Raw genomic sequence first — 25,788 nt, 5'->3', positions numbered from 1 at the left:
TCTTGGCTTTGGAGACCGAGGTCCCGGACGGCAAGGGCCTTTCAGAGGTTCTTGGGGAGTTGGCGGCAGGGCTCAGGTCCCCACGGCTGTTCCTGACTCCTGGCCAACACTTGTTCCATGACATAAGCTAACTCCTTCATTTGCTTTCTTCTCCTTTTGAGGACAGAGAGGGTTGCTGGACGGGATGATGCAGGAGCAGGCCCACGTACATCCATTGTGGGCCAGGACCATGCTGAGGGGGAAGCACACGGGTCTCCTGCCCGGGCCCCAACCCTGCAGGGCCGAGGAGCTGGGGGAACAACAGTGCTAGTGGTCAGGGAATGTGCTCTGGAGCCCTGCAGCTGGGTCTCCCTTCCAGCTCCACCACTTTAAAATAGGGAGGCTGCTAAGCAGGGCGTGGTGGCGCACGCTTGTAATCCCTGCGCTTGGGAGGCTGAGACAGGAGGAGCGCACAGGTTCGAAGCCAGCCTCAGCTACTGAGTGAGGCTTTCAGCAACTTAGTGAGATCCTGTTTCAAACTAAAATATAAAATAGGGCTGGGAGTATAGCCCGGAGGTAGGAAGCCTCTGGGTTCCACCCCCAGTACCAAAAAAAAAAAAAAAAAAAAAATAGGGAGGCTGCAGACTTGCCCTGGCTGTTCTCCTGGCTTTAATTCATCCTCTGTACAAAGGGTGCAATCACAGAACCTACCCACTAAGGACCGTGAGAGCCGAGCAAGTCCTTGTCACAGCACTGAGCTCAGCTGCTCAGAAATACCAGCAGCACTGGATCTTGGGCCAGAAAAATATTTTTCCTTGTATTATAAAGAATATTATTGCCAGGTGTGGTGATGCACGCTCAGCATTTGGGAGGCTGAGACAGGAGGATCATGGTTCAAGGACAGCTTCAGCTACTTACTGAGGCCCTTTGTAACTCAATGAGACCCTGTTTCAAAATAAAGAATAAAAAATAGGGCTGGGGATACAGCTTGAAGGTAGAATGCCCCTGGGTTCCTTCCCCAGTACTACAAAAAAGAAAAAAGAAAAAAAAATATTATTAAGATCTAGGCACAGTAGCACATGCCTGTACTCATAGGAGGATTGCTACTTGAGGTCACTTAGCCAGTCTGTTTCAAAAAAATAAATAGAAAAATAAGCCAGGCATGGCAGTGCATACTTGTACTACCAGTGCTTGGGAGTCTGAGACAGGAGGATTGCAGGTTCGAGGACAGCCTCAGCAAGTAATGAGACGCTCATCAATCTAGTGAGATTCTGTTTCAAAATAAAAATAAAATAGGGCTGGGGGCGGGAGTAGTTCAGAGGTAGAAGGCCCTTAAGTTCTATCCCCAGTATCACACACACACACACACACACACACACACACACACACACACACGGAACAATTTTTAGAAATCCAGCAAAAATTGAATATGTCTATAGATTAGATAATATCAGATCCACATAAACTTTTTTTTTTTTGGTGGTACTGGGGTTTCTGGATACACTTCTACCTCTGGGCTACACTCCCAGACCTATTTTATATATTTTTTATTTATATATATTTTATTTATATTTTATTATTATATATTTTATTTAAATTTATTTTTATTTATATATATTTTATATGTTTTTTTATTTATATATTTTATTTTATTGCAGGTTGAGACCAGCCTCAGCAACTTAGACCCTGTTTCAAAACAAAAATAAAACAGGGGCCGGGTGTGGTGGTGCACCCTTGTAATCCCAGCATTCGGGAGGCTGAGACTGGAGGATCGCAGTTCACGGACAGCCTCAGCTACTTTGTAAGGCCTTTTGCAACTTAGTGAGACCCTGTTTCAAAATAAAGAATAGCTGGGCGTGGTGGCGCACACTTGTAATCCCCGCGCTTGGGAGGCAGAGACAGGAGGATCGTGAAGGTTCAAAGCCAACCTCGCTGGCTTAAGAAACCTTGTTTCCAAATTAAAAAATTAAAAAATTAAAATAAATAAATAAATAAATAAATAAATAAATATGTGTGTGTGTGTGTGTGTGTGTGTGTGTCTGGGAGTGTAGCCCAGAGGTAGAAGGATTTCCAGGAACCCCAGTACCACCAATAAATAAACAAAATAAAAAATAAAAAGTGCTGAGTGAAGCTGGGTGTGGTGCCGCATGCTTGTAATCCCAGCATTTGGGAGGATTGCGGTTTGAGGACAACCTCAGCTACTTAGGCCCTTTGCAACTCAGTGAGACCCTGTTTCAAAATAAAGAATAAAAATTGGGCTGGGGGTGTAGCCCGGAGGTAGAATGCCCCTGGGTTCCATCCCTAGTACTAAAAAAAAAAAAAAAAAAAAAAAAGTGCTGGGGTATAGCTCAGAGGAGAGAGCCACTGGCTTCAATCCCCAGCACAATGAAGACTCCCCTGGCAGCCAGTCTGGGTTTGTACCAGTGTCTGAACGCGGGCTCACTGGGGGCAGGTCTTTGTCACTCCCCCACTCTTCCCTGACACGCCGCAGTCAGATGATGCTGGCTCCACCACCAGCATCATACCATTATGTGGTGAATTTTGGTAGCCACACTCCGTGTTTCCGCCTCCTTATAGCAAAGCCACAGCCTTGCCTGCAAAACGCTTTGCTCCTTCAGCATAACAGCCGTGGTTTGCTTTGTTTTCTACAGGCTCAGTGCTAGTTCACCCTGACTTCTATCAGCCTCCCCTGTCGCCCAATGCTCTATCCATCTTCCTCCTGACCAATCAGATCCCGGCGGGCAGCTATTGGCAGGGACCTCCCACCAGTACCATCCTGGGCCCTTTACCATTGAGTTCAAACATCCGTTCCAAGCCACGTTTTATTCCTCACAAGAAGATGCCGTCCTCATGACAAACGGGCATCTCCCATTCATTTGACAGTGTTTTACCCCCAAATCTGACATTTGTTCTTGCAAGTGGCAACCAAAGGTAAAAGCCCCTCTAACTGTGTGGGCAGCTCAGCTCTGAGCCATCTCTGAGAACTCCATGGCAGTGGCAGGAAGGCTGCGTCACGTTCCACCCGCTGCACAGCAGGCACCTGGAGCTCTGACAGCGCATCTAGACCCAGGTCTGCCAAAACAGCCCGCCCAGCCTCGCCTCCCCTGCCCTCTCTGGTCAAGGGGCTCTTGCTTCTCCTCGTCAGACCTCGCCCACCTGCCCTGGAGCCTGGGTCTGCTCCCAGTGAGGCACACACCTGTAATTCCAGTACTTGGGAGGCTGAGACAGAATGATTTCAGGTTCGAGGCCAATCTCAGCAATTTTGCAAGGCCCTTGGCAATTTATTTAGCAAGATCCTCTCTTTTTGTGATACTCAGGATTGAACCCAGAAACATCCTACCTCTGAGCTACAGCCCTATTTCATTCTTTATTTTGAAACAGGGTATTTCTAGGTGGCTGAGAGTCTCACTACACTGCTGAAGCTGTCCTTGAACCTGTGATCGTCCTGTCTCAGCCTCCCAAGTACTGGGATTACAAATCTGTGTCACCATGCCCAGCCGACCCTGTTCCAAAATAAAAAATAAATAGGGCTGGTGGTGTAGCTTGGAGGTAGAATGCTCCTGGGTTTGATCTCTACTACTGAAAAAACAAGCAAACAAACAAAAAAGAGATGGGTGGGGTGCACTGGCAGCCTCCCCTCTGGCTCTGGATTGGAGTCTGGTCTCTGTACGTGAGTTCGTTGAGTGAGGGTATGGGTGACACGGGTAACACATGCACGGGCCAGCTTGATGACCACTGTGGGCATGTCTTCTGTGCCTTCCAGCCTCACCTGGTCCCCCACTTTGTGGGCGATGACCGTGGCTCCTTCCTCCAGCTCTGCGGTGTTGAGTGGACGGATTCGAAGCGCAACCTGTGGGCCGGACGGGAGCAACGTGTCCACGGCGTCCCTCTGAGACTGCTCCCTCTTCTTCCTCAAACCCCAAGACCCCTGCACCCCACCCATGAAGCTGCAAAGGCCTGGCCCCCGAGCGCCCCTCCAGGCTTTGTCCTTTTTCCTTTTCTTCTTGTTCCTGATGTGGGGATGGAAGCCAGGGGCTTGCTCATAGGAGACACTACCTCCTATGAGCAAGTGGTACAGAGGCTGTACCACTGACCACACCCCTAGCCCCTGCCCTAGCTGCTTAACACTTGCACAGAGTTGTTCATGCTTCCCAGCTACCCCGAGGAACACCTGGTTATGGTCCCCCTCGTGGAGCAGAAGAGGAGGCTGAGGCACAGGGAGGCGAAGCACTTGCCCAAGGTCACACAGCGAAAGGGGAACTTAACCACCACCGGGAGGGACCCGCAGCAAGCCCGCCCTTCAGGCCGGCAGTGAGTGCTTTCAGAAGGACCTGTTTCCCAACAGGAAACCCATATGGGATCCTCGAATGTCTGTGCTCTTTGCCCAGCTGGTTTCCTCTGTTTTCCTAAGAGGGACCCACGGGCGACCTCTGGGATGGGACCACGGATGTGCTGTGGCTAGGCACGCCGGCCTCTCTTTAACCAGCCCACACAGGCTTGGGGCTGGTCCCAGGCTTCCGCTCACCCAAGGTCAAACTGTCACAGGCTGGTGGGTCTGGCTGGGGCCTGGGGGCGGGCTGAGAAGCACAATGCCCACCTCTCCCTCTTCCTGGGTTCGGGTCTAGCCTGCCTTCCCTGGGGAGTGAGGGGTCTGGAGACTTGGGATGAGGAGGGCATGGGGTCACTAGGCCTCAGGAAGGAAAAGTGGAGGAGCAGAGGTGAGGTCCTGGACATGAGACCAGCCATTAAGAGACTGATGCTAGAGAACTGGGTTCTGAGTATGGGGAGGTAGGACCAAAAGGGGCCCAGGCAGCTGGGCTGGCAGGGCACTGAGGAAGGGGCACTCACCATGAGCTGCTGGTCCTTGGGCTCCACTTCCCTTAAGGCCGGGCTACCCCGGCCTGGGGAGAGGCCAGCCACCTGGTGGGAAGGCATACTGCGGGTTAACCTCCCTGCTTACCCTGGAGCTTCCTGCTAGCCTGGCAGAGGCAGAGGCAAGAGCTGTCTTAGCTCAGCCCCGCCCTGGCACATGACATCATCTGGGTCCCAGGGGGGAATGGCACCAGGGCTTGCGCTAGTTTACAACCCTAGTGTTGCCTCTAACCCTCTCCACGGCCAAGACAGCCCAGGTGGTTCCAGTGGGCCCCAAGCAGCAGGGCAGAAAGAACTCCCGATCACATCTGCACACGACAGCTACAGGCATCAGCCCTTCTGTCTGCACACTCAGCTGATGCCACAGCAACCCTGGTTTCCACGGGCCTCCGGGGTCCTAGGTGAGCCTGCCCGACACCTGCCCCGGAGACAGAGGGACTGGCCCTCTCTTCCCAGGGCAGAATGCAGCTCTCCCACCCCAGGAGAGGCAGCTACAAGGGATGCCCATGATGACGCCTGATATGCCACCAACCCCAGGGGCTGCCTCAGCACTGCAGCTCAAGGTGGCCTTGGGGCTTTCTCACCCAAAGGGACCAACAGCAACAGCTGAAGGGAAAGAAAAGGATTAGGGCTGTGCTTTCCAGATGACCTGCAAGTCCCCGAGGGAGTAGGATGTGATTTCCAGGCCTTCTCCCAGGCTCAGACTGTACACCCAGAGCTTGTTAAGGGTTGATCGGGCAAATCCATGCTGTGCTCAACTTTTCCACTGTTATCCCCAGGGAAGTCGCTGCCCTGTGAACTTGCACAGCCACAGCAGGTGTATCTGCCAGGTCCTGCAGGTCATCAAAGTGCAGGGTGGCCTTGCTCAACACAGGCAGAGCCAGGACCAGGGAGGGTGCTGCAGCTGCATGGTGCTCCTGCCTTTGCAACTCAGTAAGAATTTTTTTCAGAATTAAGAAAAAAAAAAAATAGGGCTGGAGGTTTCACTCGAAGGTAGAATGCCCCTGGGTTCCATCCCCAGTACTGAAGGTAGGTAGGTAGGTAGGTAGGTAGGTAGGTAGGTAGGTAGGTAGGTAGGTAGGAAGGATCAATTCCAGTACTGGAAATTGAACCCATGGATGCTCTACTATGCAGCTATACCCCCAGCCCTTTAAAAACAAAACTTTTAAATGGTACTAGAGATTGAACCCAGGGGCATTTTACTTCCAGCCCTTTTGTTTTGAAACAGGGTCTTGCTAGTTACCAAGTTGCTAAGACTCTACATTGCCGAGGCTGTCCTTAAACCTGCTACCCTTGTCTCAGCCTTTTAAGAACTGAGGTTACAGGCAGATGCCACCATGCCTGGCTATTTTGAGACAGGGCCTCAATTAGTTGCTGAGACTGGCTTTGAACCTGCTCTAACCCTTTTATTCTGAGACAACGTCTCATTAAGGCGTTGAGTCTGGCCTCAACTTACCCTCTGGACTCAGCCTTCTGAGGAGCACAATGACTGGATCCATGAAGCCCAAACCTGAGCCCAAGTAAGAGAGCTGAGGGGACAGCAGAGGTGCACTTGCACCAAGCAGAGGCTGTGCCTCACTTAATGACCCCTCAAGAACACCAAGGGCTCTCAGACTCCTGGAGGCACCACGAGGCCTTTTCAGAAGCCAAGCAATGCAGTTCAACTGGGTGGGAACAGTTTGCATTTGGTCATGTCTTTTTTCCTTTTTTTTTTTTTTTTTTGGTGGTACTGGGTTCCTGGAAGCCCCTTTACCTCCGGGCTACACTCCCAGACAGACCTATTTTATATTTTTTTATTTGGAAACAGGGTCTCTTAAGCCAGCGAGGCTGACTCCGAACCAGCGAGATCCTCCTGTCTCTGCCTCCCAAGCGCGGGGGTTACAAGCGTGCGCCACCACGCCCGGCATGTCTCTTTTTCTTGACATCTAGGTTGATGCTGGGCATCAGGAAATCCTTGCCACATCAATGAGGAGAAAATGTCAGCCCTCTAGAACCCACGTCCCCATCTCCCTTCCCTGAAAGTAAAGGCCCCCGCCCAATTCACACAGGAGCTTGGTGGAGATGTGTGGTCCCAGCGTTCTCCCCGACACTTGGTGAACACAAAGCCTGCAGCGAGATCCCAGCCTCAACCTAAGCCCTGGCCTCCTCTGGCGTTGGGATGGGTCAGGAATTTCCCCTTATCAAAGACTGGGAACACAACCTCCACAGCAGAAGACAGCAAGCATGAGTGTTTCAGAAATTCTTTTATTTACAAACCATGTAAAATAATTACAACTGAGTTTAAAATAGTGAAAAAAAATGGAAAGCTATTAAAAATCTGTTAATATGATAGAACTATGTGCCTTCCCATTGCCACAAAATTAAGGCAACAGCACACTAAAGAATACAAGAGTGAACAGGAATACTAAAAAAAGGGGGGTCGAGGCATACGGAATGAGAAAAAATGGCTAGACAGAAATAATGCAGGAATCTTGGGGAAAACCAGAGGAAAGAGGAATCAGAGGCTCACGAGAAAGGCAGAAGTGCTTTCCTTCTCTTCCTGGGAACACCCAGTCACATGGCCAGAAGCCTCGATGGGCCTGCCAGGTAGTCTAGGGTTCAGCCTCATTCCTCAAGATGGCTAGTAAGGAACTTGAGACCAGGCACCACCTCCCAGCTGGCCTCCACCCGCTGCCCTGTACATGACAGCCTGTCCAGTTTTACCCATGCCTTAGGTTTGCAGACACTGTGTGGCTGTGGAGCCCAGGAGTGCCCCTCCTGCTCTTAAGGCAGCTTCAATTCATGAAATGCAGGAAGAGATGAGAGACTACAATTTCAGATGAATGGGTAGCCAGACACTACAGATAAAACAAATGAAACCACAGGGACCTGTTCCTCCCCTTCTGAGAGGAAAAGCTAAATATTCAGAGGACATCGCAGAGGCTACAGTAATGCTCTGATGCAAATTTTCCAACCTAACTCCAGAAAGTCTACAGTTCTCATAGGGAGAAGTGGTATGTGGTTTTTCAGGCAGGCTGGAGGGACAGCAGAGAAGCTGGGCTCTCCCTGCTGGCCATCAAAACAAGCCTTCTACAAGCCGAGTGTGTGTGTCTGAGCAGCACCCATGGTGGGGTGGACGCAGACCCTAACCACTGTGGGAGAGGGGCAGGCAGAGGCACCAGAGTCAAGGTCGTTATCCATGTGCAAAGACAGGAGAAAGACAGCTTTGTCATACAGGTTTGCTTTTATTTCCACGTTCAACCTGCTGAGAGAACCTGTCACAACTTGAACGGCGGGGTATGAGGCGCTGTGGTGCCTCCTGAGCTCACCGGGACACAGGCGGTATGCTGTCCCCGTGACAACCGACACTGGCCTGTGCAGGAACAGCCAAGTCCTTGAACAGAAACTCTGCTCAGCTGTGGTAGAGCCCCTGGACACACCACAGGAGCAGGACTGGAGGGGCCTGCCGGGAGCACTGTGGCGAGTCCACAGAAAACACTGGCGGTCATGAAATCCAGGAGAAAGTGAAAGCAGCGCCTCGAAACCTCCCCGCTGTGCACACCAGGGGCTTGAAGGCACAGAAAGTGTCAAGATGGAAGAGTCCCAGATGCATTCACAGTCCAGAGTGGGAGGAAGCACAGGCGAGGATTCGGGAGTTGTGTAGGCTTTCTGCAGAAGGCAGCCTCCGCTCCAGGGTGTGACGTGGCGACGCTGCAAGGAGACAACAGTGAACCGCAGCAGGGGCCTCAGCCCCACACAAGCCCTGGCACACACAGCCTGCTCCCAGGTGGCTGCTGTCCCAGGGACGACGCCAGGCAGCACCTGACTTGGTAGCTTAGCACTCCTGTCCTAGGCAGCCCCTGTGGGCACTCAAAGCTGTCCACTAGCAGAGGCCTCGAGACAGGCAGCTTTCACCTCTTCCCCTGCACCTCCCACTACAGCCAAGCACCGCCTTGGCCACCATTCGCTCATAGCCCAAGACCCGACCACACCATCTCCAAACCAGCCAGCGGGTGGAAGTCATGTCCCAAGACCGACTCAACACCCAACACCTGACCGACCCGGAGGTGAAACTGGTTCTGACTCCACCTTAAGGTATTTTCTAGCACATGGGGTAAGGAAGAAAAACTAGTCCACAGGTGTTCCACACACGAGGGAGTCTCACCACACAGTGCTCAGGTCACTCCTGGCTCCCGAGAGGAATAACCTCCTCAGTGACAAAGAACTCGATGGTCTCCTCCTCCCAGTCGTCCACGTTGCTGTCCAGCTCATCAGTGTCCACCCCTGAGAGGACAAAGCTGTGCTGACCCTCAGGGTATGGAAGCTCACCGCGGGTGAGGGGGCTCCCGCTGGGATGAGGAGTGGGGCAGGTGCTCGGGAGCACGCCTGGCCAGTGGGCAGCGCACCTCGCCACAGTGGGACAGCTCAGAACCTCCCCATTACCTCCTCTCAATTCTAGACGTTCGTTTTTCTGTTCCATGTAGAGTTCCTGGGCCATTTTTCGGTATTTCCGGAAATCTTCCATCATGGTTCGCCTTCTCTCCACCAATTCCTACAGCCAGGCAACAAAACGGGCAGAACTCACCATCACCATGCTTTTGCTTAACCCAAGGGGAAGCATTCTGCCTGCACCTCCTCAGATGGCGGACCACCCACCTGGCAGAGGGTACATTTGCTCCCATGTCTACCTCTGCCGCCTCCCCTTTGCAAGTGAAAAGTTAGCCACCAGGCCAGGTCGTGCATCTGCCTCAGGTGCACTGCTGGTCTACACCCTCCCCCACAGAACAGGTGGGTATCCAAGGGAGGAGCAGCGCTCTCTGCCCCCCCAACCCTCCTCCCTCCTCCCCACTCAACGCCATCCTCCTCTGCCATCAGCCTCTGCGGCAATCTTTATCATGCCCTCAGCTCCCAGAGCCAGGCTAACCTTTGAAGCTTTGGACTGGCTCAAACGATCCTTCTGCTCAAAGATCTTAGAGTATTTCTTCAGATCCTTTTTAATTTGCTGAAACAAAGACAAGTCACTCAGGATTAACATTCAAAGCCAGAACCACAAAGGCAGTCTTCAAAATGCCAACATGAAATGACATCCTCAATGATTAGTCGCATACAGCCTGCAGGGACACTCCAGCACACCATCATTTCTGAGTGTCACTTCAGCTCTTTCCTGGGATTTACACTCTCCTCTCAGCTTTGACCTAATACCATTGGCCCGTTCTTCCACAATGATGAATCCCAGATGTTTCTCCTCTAATCTCATCAGGACGGTTACAGCCCCTGGCACCTCCCCACCCCTCCAGTTTAGGCAGAAGCCACCTTAAACCACCTGGAAGTTCACTACCCAGAAAATATCCCACTCCAATCTCTGCAAAGGCCCCACCAGATACCATCTCTATCCCCCTTTCTCTACCACCCTAGCATTAATAAAAAACACCATCACTGTTCTTTAGTGTCATGATCACTTTCACAACCCGAGACTGGAGGAGTCCCCAGACCTTTATCTGCTCCTGGCTGAGGAGTGTCGGGGGCCTCGGTCTCCAGAGCAGCTGGCAGAAGCGGTCTTTGTTATTCTTCTGCAGAAGGCGTCCTTGGAATGTCCACAGCCAGTAAGCATTGTCCACCTACAAGACAGCAGGGGGCATCTGAGCCATTGCCACTAGCAGGTCACAGAGAAAGACCTTTACTGCCAGCAGAGGTAACAACCACCCCTGCGCCTGCCAAACACACACACACACACACACACACACACACACACACACACACACACACAGACGGCCGAGATAGGAAGATTGCAGGTTCGAGAACAGCCTCAGCAAGTAAGGAGACTCATCAACCTAGTGAGACAGGATCACAGGCTGGGCACAGTGAGCTTGTAAGGTGGGAGGACACCACCCAGGCTGCTCTGTGCACTTCCACACTGACCCTGTGGGCAGAGAAGTGCTCTAAGACTTCTGAAAGGATTCTAAGACGCTAAAGGAAATGACTCCTCTCCCTGCAAAATCTAGGGAACACCACACCCTCCCAGGCAGACACTGCTCCAGGCATGGTCCCCTCTTCTGTCCCCACACCCTCTGACTTTCACCTACACTAACCTCAGCCCTCTTGCCAAAGTTAAACTATTTCAGGAAGTTAAAAACAAGATCAACGAGACTGAGGAGCTGGAAGCAGGCTCAGCACTTTACCAACAGCATGGGAGCCAGCAGCAAGCCCGCAGATCATTTAGTTCTGATGAGACTACTCAGGCCCCTACCTTATGGCTCCACCAGGACACAGAGGTGACCACATAGCGCCCAGTTGGATCCCACTCGACATCGGAGGCCATGTAGTGCTCTGCAATGTTCATGACCGTGCAGTCTGAAGTGTCAACGAATGCCAAGGCGCCATTCATGCTGTGGAGGCAACACGCAGTCAGACTGCAAGCATCTGCCTCAGAGCTCTGCTGAGAGCCCTGGGGCCAGCGGGGTGACGAGAGGACCAGCAAGCCAGCCAGTCACTCCTGGCTATAGGGCTGCAGGCACCCAACCCATCACCTCAGCACCTCTGGATTAACAAGGAAATGATAACAACCCTATTAGAGCACCGTGCCACAGCATCCAACATGCGCGGTGTGCACAAGGGCTCTATGTACCACTATTACTAATGTCTCTAAAGTGACATCCTAGGATAGCAACACCTGCAAAACTACAGTAACAAGTCTGCACAATAGCAGGGGAATGGGCAATTAAGGCGTTTTTCTATACGGTCAGTTGGAATTTAAAACTCAAATTGTTAAAAAGACGTGTCATAGCTGCCTAATTAAACATTTGTCCTGCCCAAAGATACAGGATTTCACATAAGAAAAACTGCTTACCAGGGAGGCCATTACCACAGGCTCCCCAGCCATCAGTGGAAGTACCTGCCCAGGCCCACCCAAGCCTCAGGAGAGTGATGGCCACACAAAGGGACAGCAGCAAGAGACTATGGCAAGAGACTCAGGGACATGGAGCCCTGCTGTGACCCAGAGCCAGGACCAACCTCCGCAGACCAGCCAGCACCACGAACTGCCCCTGGGGACTCCAGAAGATCGTGTTTGCCTGCTGCTTGTCAAACATTTCTGAAAAGAGAAAGTGCCTGTGAGGAGTCTGTGATGGTTCTACTGCTGAGGGGAGAGCCCCACTCAACACGCCACACCCAACGGTTATCTCTGAAAAACTACTGTAGAAAACCCATCATCTAGGTATTTCTAAGTTAAAATCCTTTTTTGGTACTGGGGTTGAATCCAGGGGCATTCTACCTTCAGGCTATATCCACCGGCCCTATTTTTTTTTTTTTTTTTTTGCAGTACTGAGGATGGCACTCAGGGGCATTCTACCTCTGAGCTACACCCCCAGCCCTATTATTTTTATTCTTTATTTTGAAACAGGGTCTCATTGATTTTCAAAGGGCTTCACTAAGTAGCTGAGGCTGGCCACAAAATGCAATCTTCCTGTCTCAGCCTCCCAAATGCTAGAATTACAATCATACATCACCACATCCGGCCCTTATATTTTATTTTTGAAACAAGGTCTAAGTTGCTAAACTTGGCCCCGAACCTGCAATCCTCCTGTCTCATCCTCCCAAGTACTGGGATTACAGGCATGTGCTACCATGCACGGCTTTCACAAGGCCCTGTTTCAAAACAAGAAATAAAACAAGACTGGGAGTGTAGTTCAGAGGTAGAATGCCTCCAAGGTTCAAAGCACAGTACCATGAAGAAAAATGGGGGAAGGGGAGGGTATCATACATTTAAAAAAGCCACCCAGCCAGGCTTGGTGGCTCATGCTTGTAATCCCAGCATTTGGGAGACTGAGACAGGAGGATCACAGTTCGCAGACAGCCTCAGATACTTAGTGAGGCCCTTTGCAACTTGGCGAGACCGTGTTTCAAAATAAAGAATAAAAAATAGGCTGGGGTGTAAACTCAGAGGTAGAATGCCCCTGGATTCAATCCCCAGTAACCCTCCCCCTTCCTTGAGTCTGTTTTATAACAAGGAATGAGAACTAATAATACAACTGGTTTGGGGATACACAGCCAAGTGACCCTATTGCAAACACTGGTAAGCTGTGGCAAAGTGAGAACTAGACTCTGCAGAACTGCCCTGAGAAAAGACATTCAAGGCACACGAAGCCCCTTTGGGTCCTGGGATACAGCCATGATTGTGGCCCTGTGTGCGGGGCAGACTGTCCTGTGGGAGCACTCATCAATCCCATGGTGTCTATGAGCCTCTGCTGTAGGCTAACCCCCATGTGGAAAGCACTATGGACACACAAGGATGACAGCCTAAGAAGCAGATGTCTTCAGGAAGCCTCGCTTGGGCAGGCAGCTGCCTACCGCAAGATGAGGAACGAGAATGAGACCCCCTCCAGAAACAAAATGTGGGGCTGGAGAGCACACCCACAGGCAGAGCCTGACCCTAGCAAGAGCTCTGCAGCAGGCCCAGAGGCAGAAGGACGCAACCCAGGCTAAGCAGCAGAGGTGTTTCCTCAATGAGATGAGCCCTATGCCCAGAGATGGCAGCCACAGGACAAGAAGAAAAAATCTAACTTCACCCAGAACAGCTGAGGATGGGATCTTAGAAAACACCAGTTACAACAAATGCCAAGGGCTCAGAACCCCAGGCTGTGCAGATTTTTTGCAAAGTGTTTCCTCCAGAGAGTCATCGCAGCCTTGTCACCACTTATTATATATATTATGTGAACCAGACCCCTGGAGAAGCCGGGCACAGTAAGACGCTGGGTCCCGGGCAGGGGTTGCACGGGGCATGCCAGCCGGGGCCCGGGTCGCAGGACTCTGGGCCCCGGGCCGGACGGTGCGTAGCACGCCAGACCCCTGGAGAAACAGGGCCCAGTACCCTGGGTTTCGGGCAGCGGTCCCGCAGGGCACGCCAGCCGGGGCCCGGGTCAGACGGCGCGTAGCATGCCAGACGCCTGGAGAAACCGGGCCCAGTAAGACCCTGGGTCCCAGACAGGGGTCGGGCGGAGCACACTGGACCCCGGAACAGCCGGGGCCGGGGTCGCAGGACTCTGGGCCCCAGGAAGGGTAGTGCAGAGCACGCTGGACCCATGGGGAAACCGACCGGGTCACAGTGCTACTGAGTGCCTGATCCTACTACCTCCTCAAACCACATACACTGTCTTCTCTTATTTAAAAAAAAAAAAAAAAAAGGAAAGGAAAAGAAAAAATATCGGAGAGGGGTTAAGAAAGCTGTGGTGGATGCCAGGACACTGGAGATGCAGACAAAACCTATCCAAATGCACTGGAACTTATGGAAAAATTCCCCGTGAAGGAGGACTGCTGTTTCTCTATATTGTTAAGAATCTTGGACATCACCTGTAAGGAGAGAGTTTAGCGGAGACCAAGGAGAAAGGCGGTGTTGAAAGCGGTCTCCGCGATGGCGGTGGAGACTTGTATCAGGAGAAGCAGAAATCGGATCCTACCAACCTTATTTTTTTGGAGAAATTACACCAAATGTCAAATGCTACCGTCACGCATGCTTAGGAACACTGGACAACATTCAGAGTGGAAAAAGAGCTTGGGAAGGATTTGAAATGGTGGAGGCAGTGGCAATGGCAGTGGCCAGTACTCGGGAGGCAGAGATCTGATGCATTATACCTGAAACCTTTGAAATAATAACCCCAGAGGCAGAATGTTACCACCACGCATCCTCGAGAACGCAGGACAATTGGTTGGGCGAAGAGGGTGCTCGGATTGGAGTCTGCCAAGGGGTGAGGCTGGCGACAGACACAGCAAAGCTGGGATTGGAGCCTGCCGTGAGGCAAGGCCGGTGCTGGAGCCTCCGAGGCCGGGATCGGAGCCTGCCAAGGGATTAGGCTGGTGCTGGGGCCAGTGAGGCCAGGATCAGAGCCTGCCGTGAGGCAAAGCCGGTGCTGGGGCCTTTGAGGCCAGGATTGGAACCTGCCGAGGGGTTAGGCTGGTGCCGGGGCCAGCAAGGCTGGGATTGGAGCCTGCCGTGAGGCAAGGCCACTACTGGGGCCTCTGAGGCCGAGATTGGAGCCTGCTGAGGGGTTAGGCCAATGCTGGGGCCAGTGAGGCCGGGATTGGAGCCTGCTGTGAGGCAAGGCCAGTGCTGGGGCCTTCAAGGCTGGGATCGGAGCCTGCTGAGGGGTTAAGCTGGTGCCAGGGCCAGCAAGGCCATGGTCCGGAGCTCACCGTGAGGAAAAGGTCGGTGCTGGGACCTCCGAGGCCTGGATTGGAGCCTGCCAAGGGGTTAGGCCGGTGCTGGGGCCAGCGGCCGGCATCGGAACCTTCCTTGAGGCAAGGCCACTACTGAGGCCTCCGAGGCCAGAATCGGAGCCTACCGAGGGGTTAGGCTAATGCCAGGGCCAATGGCCAGCATCGGAGCCTGCCGTGAGGCAAGGCCGCTACTCGGGCCTCCAAGGCCGGGATCGGAGCCAGCTGAGGGGTTAGGCTGGTGTTGGGGCCAGCAAGACCAAAATCAGGGCCTCCCATGAGGCAAGGCCGCTGCATGAGCCAGCGAGGTCTGGATCAGTCCACCGGGTAGCCAGGCTACTACTGGGGCCATCAAGAGTGGGATCGGTACTTGCAACGCGGCATGCACAGAGAAATATCGCAGAAAATAAAAATCAGATGCTTTCCCTAATCAGCAAAAACTAAGAGGAAAGGGGCAACAGGAAGAGATCGAGCTATAGAAAGGGCCCTATAGTGAAGCAAATAAGGTGACCAATCAGCAGGTATGGAAGAGGAGAAGATGGAGCCTCTTTCAAACCCAGGAGGTACATAAACAAATGTATCAAAGTTAATCACCAAACAAGTATGGGATAGAGGGAGGGGGAGGGAATGGGATGGGGGCTGGATGAGGGCTAATTGGATGATGTGTGCTTATATATCCTCTCAAGTCTTGTACTCCAATGTGATATATGATTACAATGCACCAATTAAAAAAATAATAAATTAAAAAAATATATATATATTATGTGAACCACACCCAACTTATTTACATCAAATCCAGCTTGCTCAGGCCACTCATTCCCGGTTGGGCAATGACCAAACCTACCACCTAGAATGACAGGAGGCCCAAGATGGGCCAGATGACTTACTGATGAGCTCAATCTTCCCGTTGTTCTTTACATGGTAGAAGGAGACAGATATCCGTGGAGCCTCTCCATGGAGCACAGCGAACTTACTGCCATTGGGTTCCCAGGCAAAGGCTATGATGGTTTCTGCAATCAACAAAAAAGTTAGCATCCTTAGCCGGGCGTGGTGGCGCACGCTTATAATCCCCGCACTTGGGAGGCTGAGACGGGAAGATCGCGCAGGTTCAAAGCCAGCCTCAGCTACTTAGTGAGGCTCTCAGCAACTTAGTGAGACCCTGTTTCCAAATAAAATATAAAAAAAAGGTCTGAGAATATAGCCTGAAGGTAGAAAGCCTCTGGGTTCCACCCCCAGTACCACTAAAAAAAAAAAAAAAAAAAAAAAAAGTTAGCATCCTTTGTCATCATTTACAAGAACATTCTAATCATTAAGATGTTTACTATTCAAGACGGGCGTGGTGGAGCACGCTTGTGATCCCAGCATTCGGGAGGCTAAAACCAGAGAATCGCAGTTCACGGACAGTTTCAGCTACTTAGTGAGGTCCTCTGCAACTCAGTGAGACACAGTTTCAAAATAAAGGATAAAAAATGGGGTAGGGGGTGTGGCTCAGAGGTAGAATGCCCCTGGGTTCCATCCCCAGACCCGCAAAAAAAAAAAAAAAAAAAAAAAAAAAGTTTACTATTCAAAGAGATTTTCCCCTCATATTCTTAAATTCATCAGAAAGACCAAAGAATAAAGGACAGCAAGAAAAAGCACACATTTCTGAAGTTCAAAAGCAGCTGACTTGCCTGGCGCACGCTTGTAATCCCCGCGCTTGGGAGGCGGAAACAGGAGGATCGCGCAGGTTCAAAGCTAGCCAGCCTCCCTGGCTTAAGAGACCCTGTTTCCAAATAAAAATATAAAAAAATAGGTGTCTGGGAGTGTAACCCAGAGGTAGAAGGGTTTAGAATACTGCCAGCTATTCGGGAGGCAGAGGGAAGAGAATCACCTGGTCTCAAGAGCTCAAGGCCACCTGGACAACACAACCCTTACAGGGAGCTGTGCCCCCACAGCAGGCCCAAATGAGCCCACATCTGGTGTGGCTCAGGGACACCACTGTATCACACTCAGTGGCCGTGCCTACACAGAATTCTGTAACCTTTCTGTCCTGACACAGTGGTCACATTTCACATTTTAAAAAATCTCAGTACTTTCTCCTTTTCTCTGCAGCAAAACAAAAACAAAAAGTCAAACAGAAGACAGGCTGATTTTCTGGCTAAAAGCAGAAATACAGCATTGAACGGGTGTTTTTTTTTTTTTCCCAGTACATTCTACCTCAAGCGACACCTCCAGCCCTATTTTTTATTCTTTATTTCTTTATTCTGAAACAGGGTCTCACTGAGTTGCAAAGGGCCTAAGTAGCTGAGGCTGGCTTCAAACCTGTGAAATCCTCCTGTCCCAGCCTCCCAAATGATGGGATTACAAGCATGTGCCACCACGCCCAGTTTATTGAACAGTTTTTGAGTCAGAATGACCAACCTTGAGCAAGGGAAATACAGCCAGCTTTGTGAAATACACATAATGTTTCTTCCATTAAAAAAGAAAAATCAAGCCAGGCGTGGTGGCGCATGCTTATAATCCCAATGCTTAGGAGGCTGAATTAGGAGGATTGCACAGGATTAAAGCCAGGTTCAGCTACTTAGGCTGTCAGCAACTTAGTAAGACCCTATTCCCAAATAAAGTATAAAAAACAGGTCTGGGAGGATAACTCGGAGTTAGAAAAGCCCCTGGGCTCCAACTACAGTACCACAAAAATAAATAAATAAATAAAAAACAATACTGCACACAGCAAGTAACTCAAATCAAAGAGCTAAATAAAAAAATGCCTTTTGAAGCCAGGCGTGGTGATGTACCCTTGTAATCTTAGCATTTGGGAGGCCGAGACAGGAGGATCGTGATTCTTAGCCTCAGATACTTAGTGAGGCCCTCTGCAACTCTGTGGGACCCTGTTTCAAAATAAAGGATAAAGCCAGGCATGTTGGCACACGCTTATAATCCCAGCATTTGGGAGGCTGAGACCGGAGGACCACGGTCCACAGACAGCTTCAGCTTCTTAGTGAGGTCCTCTGCAACTTAGTGAGACCCTGTTTCAAAATAAAAAATAAAAAATAGGGCAGGGGGTATAGCTCAGAGGTTGAATGCTCCTGGATGTCACCCCAAACCCACCACACACACAAAAAAAGGATAAAAATTAGGGCTAGGGTTGTAGCTCGGAGGCAGAAGGTAGAATGTTCCTGGGTTCCATCCCCAGTACTGCCAAAAAAAAAAAAAAAAAAAAAAAAAAAAAAAAAATACTGCCCTTTGAAATTACAAAACCAAAATACACACAAAACAAAGCTGGTGTTAGACCAAAAACACGTTGTTTTTTTAAATACTGAGGATGGAACTCAGGGACCTTCTACCTCCGGGCTACACTCCCAGACCTATTTTATACTTTATTTGGAATAGGGGTCTCACTAAGTTGCTGAGAGCCTCACTAAGTAGCTGAGGCTGGCTTTAAACCTGCAGGATCCTCCTGTCTCAGCCTCCCAAGTGCTGGGATTACAAGCGTGTGCCACCACGCCCAGCTCTTTTGTATGTACAATGAGATACTCTTTTACAGCACATCCTGTATGTAGACTGGAAACCCCACTCTTAACCTATGAAAACAACTATAGCTCCTGGCTCCTCTGCTACGGAGGTGTGTGTGAACATGGGGGTGGGGGGTAATTGGGCACCTTTCATCAGTGTAAGCAATGCTGGAACTCAGCCGTGCTCTGTGATCTACAGATGGCCACCCTCAATGAGAGTTAACAATATTGCTCAGGCAATTAGCTGGCACAAATGCTGAAGAAGCTAAGTATAAAACAGCCAGGTGGCCCGTCACACTGGAAAACAACTAAAACCAAACTTACCTTTCATTTCAACCACATCAACAGGTACTTGTTTCTCTCTCATTCGGAAGATTTCAAAATTTGTGACAACACCCTTTAAAAAAAAAAGTGACATTTTGGAAATCAAAAGCAAGAGAAAAAGATGTAAAGGACAATTAAATATATTAAAAAATAAAATATTTACATCCCATAAACACATGAATACCTGAAGTGATTAAAATGCTACCCTTAGCCAGGATTGGTGGTAGACATTTGTAATCCTAGTACATGGCAGGCTGAGACAGGAGGATTGCAGGTTCTCAGCCAGCCTCAGCAACTCAGTGAGGCCCTGTTTCAAATTAAAATAAAATAAGGCTGAGCTGTGTATGGTGGCGCAGGCTTGAAAGCCCAGCATTTGGAAGGCTGAGACAGGAGGATAATGGTTCGAGGACAACCTCAGCTACTTATTGAAGCCCTTTGCAACTCAGACCCTGTTTCAAAATAAAGAATAAAAAATAGGACTGGGGGTGTAGCTTGGAGGTAGAATGCCCCTGGGTTCCACCCCCAGTACCACAAAAAAATTAAAATAAAATATGGCCGGAGTTGCAGCTCAGAGGTAGAATGCCCATGGATTCTATACCCAGTATAACAAAAGTAAATACATAAAACAAACCAACAAAATGCTATCATCATGATGAAATAGCCCCCAATGCTGGTGAGGTGGAAACAGGTGCAAATGGCAAGAGACCACTGGAGACATGTGCTTACCCTGACCTGATTTCACTCCAAGAAAGCTGCCCTGACCATCACACTTGTAAACCAACAGCTCCAAGGATACCCACTGTGCTTTCCTTGCCCAAGACCCCAATGGCACTAAAGGTCCACCAACGGGGACCAAACTATCTCAATGCAGTGGAATGATCTGCAGTTGGCCAAAAGGCAGTGTGCTACACTCCTCACAACAGCCAATCAATGCCCACCAATGCACACATGGATAAATAAAGCATGCTCTACCCGGGCATGGTGGTGCACACTTGTAATCCCAGTACTTGGGAGGTTGAGACAGAAAGACTGCAGGTTTGTGGCTACCCTCAGATACTAAGCGAGGCCCCTCTGCAACTTAATTGAGACCCAAATTAAAAATAGGGCTGGGGGTGTAGATAAGAGACAGAATGCCCTTGGGTTCAATCTCCAGTTCTGCCCCTCACCAAAAAAATGGTCTAGCCATGCTGTAGAATATTACTCAGCCATAAACAGAGATAAAATGCTGACCCTGTTATATCACAGATGAACTGTGAGGACATGTGAAATCAAAGGAGCCAGACAAGCCATGTATGGTGGCGCACACTTGTAATCCCAGTACTTGAGAGGCTGAGACAGGAGAATCACAGGTTCGAGGATAGCCTCAGCAAGTAGCGAGACTCATCAACCTAGGAAGACCCTGTTTCCAAATACAAATAAAATAGGACTAGGGACTGAAGCCAGTGGTGCTCTTTCACTAAGCTACACATCCAGCCCTATTTATTCTAATTTTTATTGCTTTGTGATAGTGGGCATTGAATCCAGGGGCCTTTTTTTTTTTTGGCAGGCAGGGGCATTCGACCTTCGAGCTACACCCCCTGCCTTATTTTTTATTCTTTATTTTGAAACAGGGTCTCACTAAGTAGTCCATGAACCACAATCCTCCAGTCTCAGCCTCCCGAATGCTGGGATTACAAGCGCGCGCCACCACGCCCGGCTGGGGCATTTTATTTCTGAGCTACACCTCAGCCTTTTTTGAAACAGAGTCTTGCTATTGCTTAGGATAGCCTTGAACCTGTGATCTTTCTCCCAGCCTCCCAAATACTAGGATTTCAGGTGTGCACCACCAACACTCAGCTTTACTTTTTATTTGGAAAAGGGATCACTAAGTTGCCAAGACTGGCCTCAAACCTGTGCTCTTCCTCCTTCGGCCAAGCACTAAAATTATAGGTGTAGGCTGCCATGTGCAAAACAGGCATTGTTTTTTGATAAAACATTAAATGATGCAAACAATAAAATTTGGGTAAAGGCTGTGTAAAGTATGCTACTCTTTGTATTTAAAAGAAAAATAAAGTCACCTATGATGACATACGCATACTTGAAAAGCTGAGACAGGAGGATTGCAGGTTTGAAGCCAGCCTCAGAAACTTAATTAGCAAGGTTCTTAGCAACATAGCAAGATCCTGTTTCCAAATTTAAAGGGGGTTCCATACTCAGCATCACTCACACTCACACACACACACACACACCACAGTCCTCAACTTTGACTATAACAAGGGCTCTCACTATAACATATCAGCTAACTACTTTCTTCAGTACCAGATAGATTTGAAAATAAATAACCCACAAATTCAAACAACTAAAAATATCCATTAGCATCCTCCAACCAGAATGGTAGGAAGTTAGCTGCTGGGCGTGGTGGCGCACGCTTGTAATCCCCGTGCTTGGGAAGCTGAGACAGGAGGATCGCACAGGTTTCAAGCCAGCCTCAGCTACTTAGTGAAGCTCTCAGCAACTTAGTGAGACCCTGTTTCCAATTAAATATAAAATAAGCCTGGGAGTATAGCCTGGAGGTAGAAAGCCTCCCCCACCCCCCACCCTCGACAAAAAATAAAAGAATGGAACTGAGGATGAAGAATAACCTGTCCACTCTGGCATTCACTTACCTGGGTGCCTTTTGGAGTCCTATCTACTTTAACACACAAGTAATCTCCATTTTTTTGCCAATGTAGTTTGCAGTCCACAACATTAAACAGATTTCTAACTCGGATCTCTTGTCTGGTAGGAAGCTGCATCAGTGTTACTCTGGCTGGAATATCTTTGTCTTCAGGAACCCAAAAGGCTATTATGTTACCACCAGGAGACCAAGAAAAGTCTCTGCAGGAAAAAAATAGATAAAATAAAATGTTATGTGAGGACTAAATGATTATAAAACTGAAAACCAGAAAAGAACAAAGGAACTCATTCACTATATAAAAACTCAGTAGTAGCACAATGATTACCATTGGTGGTGGCAGCTAAAACGGAATGGAAAGCTCACTGCACACAAGTGCTGACTTGTGTGCAACTTAGCTGACTCCCACACTCTGAGCACTGTCATACTTATTTGGGAATCAGACAGAAGCTACTAACCCTACCCATTCTTACAAAGTAGGTTAACCCCACACTCTTGGCTATCACAATGCTGTTGCAAGGCAAATAAAATAAATTGTAGCTAATTAAGCTGTGAAAATTTAGATTAAGGTGCAAAAAGGGAAAGACCCCAAGTCAAAAAGGGTAAAAGGACTGAGGACAAATTAAGTCAATTCTCTCTACTCCACAAATCACTCGAGGATGGGTGTTGTAAAAGCCAGTATCTTTATTATTTATTTATTTGCGGGTTTGGGGATGGAACCCAGGAGCATTTGACCTCCGAGCCACACCCCTTGCCCTAATTTTTTATTCTTTATTTTAAAACAGGGTCTCACTAAGTTGCGGAGGGCCTCACTAAGTAGCTGAGGCTGCCCGCAAACTGCGATCCTCCAGTCTCAGCCTCCCAAATGCTGGGATTACAAGCGTGCGCCACCACACCCGGCTTACAACTAATATCTTTATATGTGCATCATACTCTTGTTTTGCAATTATTGAGCCAACGTCTTGGTTTTATTTTTCATTATTATTCCCAATTGCACCTAAGAATGTAAAAACAAAAAGGCACGTCAACACCCTTGGACTGATAGTTGTTCACTACTTCAAGACTGTCTAAACCAAAATCTTCTGAGAACAAGCTGTAATTCTCTGATGCCTACAACTCTGCCTCACAGCACCCGAACTGTTAATAGATTAGACCTTTCATCCAAAGCTCTTTTGAGTTGAAGTCTCTGTGCTCCAAGAAACTTCAATTCGAAGACTGATACAGCCCAAGACTGGCCTTCTTTATGTGCACAATATGGGAAAAATGCTTTGAGAGCAGCAGGAGAGGACCCAGAGCTGTTGGTCTCATTAGGTCAGCAGGGGCCAGCTGCACCCCTCTGCCCAGGTTTATAGCAGTAAGTGATGTTCTTCAACTACCTAAAAAATGAATGATAAAGGAAAGAGAATAAATGAACTCAACACTTGTTCCCCCAAAACTCACATGCTGTGATCCTAACCCCCAAAGTGGTAGCATCAGCTATCACCTCTGGAAGGTAATTTGGTCATGCGGCGTGGGGCCCTGGTGAAGAAGCCCTCGAAAGGTGCTCCTTCCACCATGAGGCTAGAGAAAAGCCATCCACCTATGAGGAAGCCTTCAACGACACCAAATCTGTAGGTTCCTCATCCCCCGGATGGAGAGAAATGCATTCAGCTGTTTGACCAGTCTGCAGTGTTCTGTGACAGCAGCAGAGGCCACTCAAACCTGAAAGAAGCATTTACTTACTTTATTCCAGAGATCTTCAAACTCTTCTTGTCCAAAAGACCCATAGACTGCCCAAAAAAAAAAGTGTGACAGTTGAGTCAGACCATGCCAATGCTTCAGTGGCACATACAACCCCCCTTTGAAGAAAGCAATGCGACCCCACTCGTTTGCCAGGGAGCAGTGTAAGCAGTGAGGGGGATGGGTGAGCAGCACCACAATTCTATCAGCAAAGACACAAGGCCAAAGCCACTGCCTCAGCAACACACGCCAGGGCAGACCATGCACGATTCAGGAACTCAATCCAGAATGCAAAACATTAAAAGTACAAGAAAACACACCTCTATTATATGTACTAAGCCCCACTTTCTCCTCCCTGGACCACAAACTGAGGAAAAGCACTATGCCACCGAGCAAGAGCACTGACAATTTCAAGCAAGACACGGGCTAGTTTATCTTTCAGATCATTAAAATACTCACAGGAGTTTCATAGATGCTAAGAGTATCAAGCGTCATTCTAGCAAAGAATTTGCCATCGTGGCTCCACCTAAGAAAAAAAGGTGTGAGGTTACATCAATGAAAATAGAAAAAGACCATACACAAGTCCCTGCTCTGATGTACTCACTTAAAAATTGGCCAGTGGGCTGAGCTTTCACAGTGAAAACCCCTTTTCTTGTGTCCGGTAAGGATGTCCCAGATGATTATGGCCTGAGGGTCATCCTGAGTGTCCATTAGGGGGCTAAAAGTCACCAGGTACCTGTAAGAGAAGGGGACACTTAGCACAGCCTCTCAGATGTGAGTGATGACTGAGTGTGCAAAGTGAGCGTCCTCACCCTCTAACAGCGCAGGAGGCCAGTGGCTCCAGCAGACAGCTCTAAGAGGCCACGGGCACAGAACACCCCAACAGGCAGCCAAGGCTCATGGAACCAGTACTTCTTCCAAACACTACTCCCCTACTTGTAATCCCCGTGCTTGGGAGGCTGAGACAGGAGGATTGCACGGGTTCGAAGCCAGCCTCAGCTACTTAGTGAGGCTTTCAGCAATTTAGTGAGACCCTGTTTCCAAATTAAAAAAAAAAAAAAAAAAGGTCTGGGAGTATAGCCCGGAGGTAGAAAGCCTCTGGGTTCCACCCCCAGTACCACCAAACACTACACTCCCCTAAGAGTGCTTCTGGATCCCTCAAAGCAGAGAGCGGAGCAAGCCTGTCCAGGCCGAAGAACTCATCCAGGCACTCCAAGAGTCCCCAGAATGGTGTTTGCACCTCCAAAGTCTGCCTGAGTGGGCTGCTCTAAAAGGAGAAGTGGTGTAAAATAAACACCATTTAATTGACTAAGGTGAGCAGAACAGATAGTCACATCAGTTCCAAAAATAAGTACACCCCAAAGGAGAAACATATGTGCCTAGGGGCTTCCCCCAGCAATTACTTAGCGAACGCTGGCTTATCTACAGCACCTGTTCCCTGTTTACAATAAAGTGCAATATCCTAACCAGACTGTCCCTACTGCAATGGGTGATGGGAAAGGCAAGAAGCAAAGGCAATGAGAAAGCCAGAGAAAATAACCCTCTTGCTAGTTTCTTCTGGGTTTTCAATGACAATGTCTTTTCCTAGCACATCTTCATCCATCAGATTAAAAACAGCTGAGCTGCCGGCCTGTAATCCCAGGACTTGGGAGGCTGAGAGAGGAGGACTGAAGATTTGAGGCCATTCTCAAGAACTTAGCGAGATCTTACTCTCAGCAAAAATGAGCCAGAAATGGTTGTACTACGTGGGAGGCTGAACAGGAGCATTGTGGGTTCAAAGCAAGCAGCTCTCAGCAACTTAGGAGCAAGACTAAACTCAAAATAGGCCTGCTCATGCCGGGCGTGGTGGCACATGCTTGTAATCCCAGCACTTGGGAGGCTGAGACAGGAAGATCGCACAGGTTTGAAGCCAGCCTCAGCTAGTGAGACCCTGTTTCAAAGAGGTAGAAAGCCCCTGGGTTCCACTCTTAGTACCACCAAATAAATAAATAAATAAGTAAATAAATAAATTACCACTGGGTTCAACCTCCAGTACCAAAAAACAAAAAAAAGTTACTCTGCAACTAATCACACTGATCAGGTTAAATGGTGTTTAGGACATCTGGCCCTGCCCTTTTGGTATGTGGTTCTGGGTATTGAACCCAGGGGCATTCTACCTCTATCCAAGCTACACCCCAAGCCCTATTTTTTTATTTGGAAACAGTCTTCCTAAGTTTTTGAGGGCCTCATTAAGTTGCTAAGGCTGGTCTTGACCTGTGATCCTTCTGTCTCAGCCTCCCAAGAAGTGGGATTATAGGCGTGGACCCCCCACCCCTCCAGGTGGTCCCATCTCCACAAGTCAATATGAAAAAGAAAGAAAACAGGGTAGGATATTCAAGACAAAAGAAGCATCAGAAACACAACTATTAAATGCATTATGTAAACTTTAACTGGATCCAGGTTCACAGACTGCTGCTGCTACTACACTGAGGATGCACCACTGCATTACATGTTTAAGTAACAATGTTAGAAGTATTAATGGGCAGGCACAGTGGTGCACACTTGTAATCCCAATACTTGGGAGGT

The 25,788-nt window shown here is 49.2% G+C and overlaps 2 protein-coding genes across 2 annotated transcripts in view; both read right to left on the bottom strand.

Annotated features, from left to right (window-relative positions):
• The window catches only part of LOC308268712 (kinesin-like protein KIF19), a gene marked incomplete at both ends in the record, with an annotated part of 53,303 nt that extends 48,389 nt beyond the window's left edge, over window positions 1–4,914 (bottom strand). Inside the window, 2 exons of the mRNA XM_080703818.1 lie at window positions 3,749–3,829; window positions 4,828–4,914. Coding sequence (XP_080559944.1) covers window positions 3,749–3,829; window positions 4,828–4,914 — 168 coding nt within the window. The remainder of the gene's footprint in view (window positions 1–3,748; window positions 3,830–4,827) is intronic.
• Window positions 4,915–8,416: 3,502 nt separating this feature from the next.
• Window positions 8,417–25,788, bottom strand: part of EIF3B (eukaryotic translation initiation factor 3 subunit B) — a gene marked incomplete at its 5' end in the record, with an annotated part of 30,889 nt that continues 13,517 nt past the window's right edge. Inside the window, 13 exons of the mRNA XM_080703339.1 lie at window positions 8,417–8,541; window positions 8,996–9,114; window positions 9,274–9,382; window positions 9,755–9,832; window positions 10,323–10,448; window positions 11,078–11,216; window positions 11,842–11,920; window positions 15,924–16,046; window positions 18,852–18,924; window positions 21,497–21,707; window positions 23,227–23,273; window positions 23,683–23,749; window positions 23,828–23,959. Of these exons, the coding sequence (XP_080559465.1) occupies window positions 9,011–9,114; window positions 9,274–9,382; window positions 9,755–9,832; window positions 10,323–10,448; window positions 11,078–11,216; window positions 11,842–11,920; window positions 15,924–16,046; window positions 18,852–18,924; window positions 21,497–21,707; window positions 23,227–23,273; window positions 23,683–23,749; window positions 23,828–23,959 (1,288 nt within the window). The 3' untranslated portion in view covers window positions 8,417–8,541; window positions 8,996–9,010. The remainder of the gene's footprint in view (window positions 8,542–8,995; window positions 9,115–9,273; window positions 9,383–9,754; window positions 9,833–10,322; window positions 10,449–11,077; window positions 11,217–11,841; window positions 11,921–15,923; window positions 16,047–18,851; window positions 18,925–21,496; window positions 21,708–23,226; window positions 23,274–23,682; window positions 23,750–23,827; window positions 23,960–25,788) is intronic.

The sequence above is a fragment of the Muscardinus avellanarius genome (assembly GCF_963383645.1).
Source record: "Muscardinus avellanarius genome assembly, chromosome: 10".
Lineage (NCBI taxonomy): Eukaryota > Metazoa > Chordata > Mammalia > Rodentia > Gliridae > Muscardinus > Muscardinus avellanarius.
The sequence above is the reverse complement of the archived record's forward strand: the minus strand, read 5'-3'. Positions and strand labels throughout refer to the sequence as shown.